This window comes from Arachis hypogaea, chromosome 11, assembly GCF_003086295.3.
Source record: "Arachis hypogaea cultivar Tifrunner chromosome 11, arahy.Tifrunner.gnm2.J5K5, whole genome shotgun sequence".
Taxonomy (NCBI): domain Eukaryota; kingdom Viridiplantae; phylum Streptophyta; class Magnoliopsida; order Fabales; family Fabaceae; genus Arachis; species Arachis hypogaea.
In genome coordinates this window covers 8,310,251-8,318,345 of record NC_092046.1, presented here as the reverse complement: position 1 = coordinate 8,318,345, position 8,095 = coordinate 8,310,251, and the positions used below count along the sequence as shown (strand labels likewise).

The following is an 8,095-nucleotide window of genomic DNA, read 5'->3' as shown; positions in this document are numbered from 1 at the left end:
CAAGGATACTTATCTAATTTATTGTGTTTGTGTTGGATATATTTTGTACACGATATATTTATTGATATTCGTCTAACATGCGTGTCTTATGTGTCCAACCATATCTTAATAAAAAATGAAAATTTTTTCTCTAGAAGTATACTTAAATACTATCACGTGTCAACGTGTCTAACCTTATTCTTAATATATATTCTTGAAATGAATTTAAAAATAGTATATATTATTAATTATTAAAATAAAAATTATTTTAAATATTTTATATAATTAAAAAATTAATTTATATTTTAATATCAATAAAATATCAAAATATCATTATAATTTATCTAAAAAATATTTTATATTTTATATATATATATATATATATATATATATATATATATATATATATATCGTATTTCTATCACTTATAAAAATTTTAAATTTGTGTGTCCACGATTCGTACGTCATAGACTTTCTCACAATATTGCTCACAATTCGAAAGATCCATAGAAAGAGCACACTATAAAATTAATGATTCAAAATAAATTTATTACATCAATCCTAGATAACAAAATTTCTGCTCAAAATCTTGTTAACGAAGATTCAAAAGCATATAAATTCTGCTAGAAATTTATTTAACATAATATAACAGATAACTATAATTTCTGCTAGAAATCTATTTAACATGTAAGAAATGACCAAGAGAGGCTTAAGAAGACTTGTCCAATTCATTGATATTCATATATAAATAGTTCAATTGATCCTCAAAATATGATGAGACTCGCCTTGGGGAGAATCCAGTATAGAACTTTTCTTCCACATTTGCCAAACATAATTCAACTACGTACTTGAAGGGTTCATGTTTCTGAGTAAGTGGTTGAACTGCGAATTCCTCGAACGGCATCCACTTCGCAAGGGAAGACATAAACAAAAGGAAGGTATAGTCACCAAGGAGATGGAATGCATGAACAAGAAAGATTGAAAAATGTGGATTGTCATGATTCATAAGGACAGCATTGTTCAATGTGATATCTTTTTCAATTTTGTTATTTTCAATATTTTGTGAAGGAAAAAATGAAAATAGAATTTTACTGTTTAATCATAGTAATATCTTGTTAAATTCCTTTGGAATGCATGGTATAAACTCATGATTTGATTAACCAATAATAATGGATCTTGATTTTGTAGCTTAAACATGAGAAAGCTAATGAACATAAGGAAATCCTCCATCACATGCATATAGATTCTATTACTACACATATATTATTGTAAAACAGTTCCGACAGACTCATTCTTCAAATACATGAAGGAACATTTGCATTAATTAGAGAACCATGTTGGTTTATGTCCTAACAAATGCTTGGACAACTTTATCGTGTTGATAACACAAGACATCAATATATAGATAGCTATAGGCATATAGAGATGTGTTTGTAGTTAGTGACAAACATATAAGATAGGGTAATTCGGTCAAAACACTCTATAGTACGAAAGATTCGAGAAAAAGTTGCACTTAAAAGGATGTAATTTAAGCATATTAACTTTTAGGATGAACGCAGATATCTTGGATATGGCAAAAATTTTGATCTGATCTGCACTAAAATTATTGGATCCCGCAGTTTTTAGGTTTAGATCTTGCGGATCGGATCGAATATATTTATAAAACACAAAAATATATTTAAAAGCTTATTTTTATTAAAAAATATCAATAAAATTTATTTTTTCTATTTTTTTAAATATGTTTACTCTTAAAATAATATTAAACATACTTTTCTTAGATAATAAATTAAAATAATACAACATATATGATAATTATTAATTGAAATAAAACATAAAAAAATATTTACTTATTTAATTTTGCGGATATGTGGATATGTGGATACCTGCACAAAATCCGCAATCCGATCCTATTAGTGTGCGGATAGAATCCGATCCGATCGGATCCATATTCACAATTTTCGGATCGGATTCAGATAAACACCGCGGATATGCAGATTGAATATGATCCATGAACACCCCTAGACATGTATTTAACATTTTAACTTTGATACAATAATCCGTAGCTGATTTTAGTACGGTTTAAACTCACGATATTAAAATTGTATGGAAATAACTCACCCTTGTTCTAAGATTCACTTCTAACAAAAATATAAGATGGTCTGTATCTAGTTTTCAAAAAAATAGATACACAAAGAATATATCTTTTAATCTTTCTTTATGTTATCCCTGCCATCTAGTGAATGGTTCACAAGTCTATTTTATTGTATAAACAACTTGTAGGTTGTCTTAATGGATTATTAGTTGAGATTTCATGAGTGGAAAATAAGCAGGAGTATGAACATAACTAGGTTGATATGCAACACTAGGTTCATCTTTTGGATATTTCTCATCATCTCATACTCATAGTATCAGTTGCTGAAAAGTTAGGTTGGGTGAACAAAATAGACAGAACAAAGATGTGAAATCGTCAAACAAAAGTACCTGAGCTGCTTCAATTTCCAATTCTTGCTTTTTGATCTCAACAGAAAGAGGGCGCAACATGCAAAGAAATGACAAATCTGATTTCCCAAAGAATGAATTCTGCACTTCCCTGAAAAATAGAAAAACAGGACTTGGTGATGGTGATTAATGATTTTTGTTCAATCACTGAAAATTCAAATTCCTCCTAAGAAAATCATTAATATGCCTCTTTTGTGCTTAATATATCGAAAATAGAGTTAGAGTTTCAGTGAAAATCATACATACATATTGTGTTTTTAAATTAGTTAATACAATTCATGAATACAATGTCACAACGATATATCAGGATTAAATTCCATACAAAAGTCAGAAGATTCACACCTGAATGCTAGTATTTCTACAAATTCGGTATCAACCTGAACAAATAAAAAAGATGGACCATATAAAACAGTTGTTATGAGCTTATGATCAATAAAAAAAAACTGGTCACATTTACTCAGATACTCACTCCTGTCTCTTCTTTTACTTCTCTAATAGCTGCTGCAAAAATCTCCTCACCCTGCAGGTACAAAACCATGTTACAATAACTTCAGTAGGTAACTTCCAGTAGCCAATAACCATGCTGCAAAAATCTCCTGTACTGCATACCGCGTCGACAACTCCAGTAGGTAACTTCCAGTAGCCAATTCCATGGAATCTACCTCTTTTTTCCTGTACTACAAGAACCTACTACCCCAAAACATGGAACAAACAAATAAAGAAAAAAGAAGGGAAAAAAGTTGCATTGATCACAATGTTGGCATGAAGCAGGTTAATTATTTGTATGAAAAAACATACAAGATAGTAAGACCCATTTGGTGACTTTACTAGAATAGAAATATCAATTCATTTGCAATGTTTGGTTTGATACAATAAATAAGTAGAACTCACATGCCATGTGAAGTTAATAGTTGAGAACTAAATGTTTGATTGAATTGCTTTTCAATAGTTTTCAACTATAACTTCATACGTAGATAGCTGCATGCGAATTTTTACTGGTGTAATAAAAAACTCTTTGTGACTGTTAATTTGACAATCACCTCTTTGTTTTGATTTAAGACTATAGCAGCAACGGCAACACGGTGGGAAGCATTTATAGGGATTGTGCAGCCTGTTTGGGGAATCCAATAAACTAGCATTAGATAGCTTGGCTCAGCATGGTGGTACCAGAACCCCTCCTGCCACCAACAAAATACATACCATACTCACTTATTCACATCTTAACTAACAGGAACAACATATAAATAACATTTAATATCTATGCAACTATATATTCTGAAAAATGAAAAAAAAAAAAAAAAATATATATATATATATAAGCAATTAGTGTTTAAAAGAATTTTACTCAATTATATACTTTGCAGTTACCTTCACTGCAGTTTCCACAAGGTTAACAAGACTGATAGGTAACTTTATCCAAACACCATGTTTTCCCTGCAAACCTTATTGAAGTTAATAAAAGGCGAAATATTTGAGAAATATTAAGAGGTGTTCAAAATTTATTATTCATGACTATCACTCAATTCTTTTAGTTTATTTTTTTTAATTTAGTAATTCAATAATATATTTTATCTCATATTTTTAAATATTAATAATTAATTAATAACTAAAAATAATAAATTTTAATAATTTTCTAATATTTCTCTGTAGCAGGATCATAAGTTTCGTTTTAATTGTGTGGCTGACATAAATTTATATGAAAAGAAAAAGGTTAACGCGCAACTTTCTCTTTCCTCTAAGTCTTGGGTTGAATCTCATTGTACACCAAAATAAAAGTAACGATGATAACAATTTGACATTTTGATTTTTATTTTTTTTTAAAGAAAAGGATACTATATCACAGACATCATTATAGAGCTGTGTATGTGCAGCATAATAAATAATAAATAATTAGTATTACCTTAAGGTTCCAATGTAGAAGTGAAGACCTAAGCAATGTAGCAAAATGTTCTGGATCCATAGGTTCATTCAAGTCAACAATAACTCCTCCATGGGCATCATCAATGGCAGGAAGAATTTTGGGATGTTCAAATCCATTTTCACACAATCTCTCCCCTAATTTTGGTGCTGGAATAGTTGAGACAGACATGGAGCTTTGTACTATACTGCTGCATGCAAGTAAGTCAAATATTCAACAATTTGACTCCAGTCTATTTCACTTCATATGTCACAAAAGGTTATTAAACGTTGAAGAGTCAAAAAGGAGTTTCAAGAAATTCAGCAATTAGACAAAGATTTAACTGTTTGTTTGTGTCAGTTAATAATTCTCATTCAGACGCATCAATTTTTTATCTTGAAATTAGTTTCCTCTTTCACTACGGCAATATTAAAGTAACAACAAATAAAATAATTCAATTCAAGATCTGATGTCAGTGCTGCGCAATATAGGTGGCTCCTCCAACAAAGATTGTTAGGCAAACTTTTTGGTATAATTAATTACATTCTTTTTTAATTTGTTCACGGATCACTGTCTTTTAAAGTTTTAGCATACAGAATAAAAAATAATGAAAAAGTCTAGGAACTAGGAATTTTATTAAAATTTAGTCAAGTATTTAGAATTTGTTTGAGAAATTGCAAAAGCTATTTTTTTTAGTTTTTGACTTATAAAAAATTACATTAATAGTGTTTAGTACAATTTTTTAGATAAATTTTTAATTTTTTAAAAAGTTATTTAAGAACTTTTGAAAAAGTTAAAAAATGTGACTTCTCCTATTTTCAAAAGCTATTTTAGCACTCTTATTTAATGCACAACTTTAAAACAAGGATTTCTATAATAACTTTCTAAACACAAAATAACTTATTTAAAAGTTATTATTAATAAAAATCCTTATATTTTAAGCTCTTTTTTCAAAAGAATTTATTTAAAAAGTTTAGCCAAACTGACCCTTAATCATCAAAAGAAAAATAAGTAATCCTACACCATTGGATATCATCTCCCACCGTTAAAAATACTTATGATGATTAATTGATGGTTACATATCACAAATTCTGCTGGCCCTAGCACTTCTCAAAAATTATTATTATTATTATTATTATTATAATAAAAATAATAGATTTTTTTTTACAAAGATTACTGTTAGTAAATTGTGAAATAATTAAAACAGTAAAAAAATAAAAATCTCATAAAATAAGGATAAAATTATAAAAAAAAGAGATAGAATTAAAATTTTAAAATGAAAATTATTGTTGAACAAAATTTCAATTTTAAAAAATAACTATTAACAAACAAGAGAAAATACAAATGAATCTTTCTATACTGAGGCAAGATTGTAAATCCCAAAATAATGCATGCAGCAGCATAAATAACTTCTCATCCAAGCCATGTGAACTTGTGAAGTAAAATACTTGGTCACTACATTTATCTACCAATAACGAATTACTACCAGCATGCATTTTAAAAATTAAAAAAATTAATAATAGAATAACAAATAGAAGGAAATCAATTAAATTGTGATAATAAAAAGGACATGTGTGATCAAGAGGAAGCATAAAATAGAAGATTACCTTGATAAGGAGAAAGGAGAAGGAAAAAATGGGTGAGAGAGAGAAATGAGGACTACTGATTATTGTAAACTTAATGAATGAATTAGAATTCCTCTTATGAGAGGTAGCTAGCTAGAAAGATACATAATATATAAGAGGTAGTAGTGGAAGCTCAAAGTTATAAGTGGCTAGTATAGTGGACGAGGCCTTAATTGGATTGATTTATGGGAAAGTATGAAGAGCTAATGGAATATTTATACAATGTGTACAATGGAGGTTTAGGAAGTATTAGAGATATAATCATTAGTGTTACCTTTTTTCATCAGCTGAAGCTTTTGGGATGAGTGGTATCATGACATAGTATTAGAGCGCTAGATCCAAAAAGTCAAGAGGATGTTCATTTTGTAACTCAATAACTCATTGTACACATTGTACAAATAGTCCATTGTCTCCCTAGCGAAATCCTTGATTTATATACCAAAATTTTTGAAGTTTGAGTGCGTGGTGACGTATGGTTCCACTCCAATTTTGCTATAATTTGCAGTATGAACAAGTTTACCAAACTTGTGGGACAAGGTAGGCTTTGAATCACTTCTTAAATTAGAAGCATTTCTTACTCTAAGTTTGACGCTAACTACTTTATCATCAGAAGATATCTATCATTTCATCATTTGTGCTTCATAAGCATGCTTGTATGTATTTTATATATTTGGTATCTTATAAATTTTTTTATCATGCTATAAATAAAATTATTGATCTATTGCAGATTTAATTATTTTTATAATTGATTACATAATTAAAATAATTATGTAAATAAATATATATAGTACGCTAATTTTAGCGTATATGAAATATTTTTGATAATTTAATTATTTAGGGTTGAATTCAAATTTGATATTTTATATATAAAACATGTAAAAAACGTTGATATTGTTTGGTTGTGATGGCGAATGATATGTAAGAGGTTAAAGGAGTTGGTACAATGTGGGAAATGGAGAGGAGGCTATAAAAATTAAAAATGAAGACGAGCGAAGGTGGTTTCTGAAATCGTCATTTATGGTTAATTGGTTATAGAATTGTAGGCTTTGTATTAGTGGTGTGCTTCAGGTATTGTATTATAGGCTTTGTATTAGTGGTTATAGAAAATACTGGCTGAAATTGATTATTAAAATAGTTGATTTCCCTATGTTTTCTTTAATTTTAATGGGATTTATATATTGTAGCCAAATTACGTGTGAATTGACTTTAGCATTACAATATCACACTAATGTTGCATAATAATAATAATAATAATAATAATATTTGCACGTAGTATTTTATATATAATCTAGATAAAATATATAAATTGAAGATAACAAATTAAACCAAGAAGTTAATAAATTTAGATCTTTTAAAATAAAAAAATTAATAAAATAATAGATTAAATAATTATTTATTATTGATTTTATAATTTATATGAAATGTGTGTTCTATTATTTTAATTTAATAACGATTAATTTTTCATTTTATCAACGTTCTATTTTAAAGGATTTTGATTCGAAGTTGGCGGTAGAACAAGCAGACATGAGAACTGAGAAGGGATGGTGTTGGAGATGGCGCCAGCGAGAAGTCAACGAAATAACGGAGTGGCAATGAAAGGGATCAACGCGGGATCAGGTAGTATGCCACCACAAGTCAACAAAATGAGTGCAAAAAAGATTTTAGACTTGCGAGTAGTTATGTCATTGCTCACTAGCTATACGTGCCACTAAGTTGGTTCGAATAGTAAGCTCAATCGCTAGCTTAAGCTAAGTGTTGGAAGAACGCAATAACTTACACAATTTACTATAGTAATAATTGAATTTTTTATTTTAATAAATAAATAAATTATAATAATTATTGAAATAGGTAATTTAAAAAATTATTACAGAAATAAATACTCTTTTTTTATCTCGTTTACACTATAAATGAGATAATTTTACACGTATCTGTAAACGAGATATACACGTGTTACGTCTACGTGTCTTATTTCGTTTACACTGTAAACAAGATACGTCCAAAATTATCTCGTTTACCGTGTAAACGAGATACGATGGGACAAATTATCAACAGCTATAAAAAAGATGTATAATCCTTGGCATTCTCCACACACATG

The 8,095-nt window shown here is 28.5% G+C and overlaps 1 protein-coding gene across 2 annotated transcripts; it reads right to left on the bottom strand.

The window, feature by feature from the left end:
- Positions 1-482: 482 nt before the first annotated feature.
- LOC112720132 (nudix hydrolase 10) lies at positions 483-6,187 on the bottom strand. Of its 2 annotated transcripts, none has more exons than XM_025770960.3 (9): positions 5,983-6,187; positions 4,379-4,583; positions 3,847-3,912; positions 3,519-3,656; positions 3,088-3,165; positions 2,948-2,998; positions 2,821-2,855; positions 2,461-2,569; positions 483-886 (listed from the first exon to the last, which is right to left on the bottom strand). In XM_025770960.3, the coding sequence occupies exons 2-9, from the start codon at positions 4,565-4,567 to the stop codon at positions 689-691; spliced, it is 864 nt and encodes a 287-aa protein (XP_025626745.1). In that variant the 5' UTR covers positions 4,568-4,583; positions 5,983-6,187; the 3' UTR covers positions 483-688. The 2 variants fall into 2 exon arrangements, with proteins under 2 accessions (XP_025626745.1, XP_072062516.1); XM_072206415.1 differs by having other exon boundaries at positions 4,379-4,586; positions 5,983-6,157.
- Between the last annotated feature and the right edge of the window lie 1,908 nt (positions 6,188-8,095).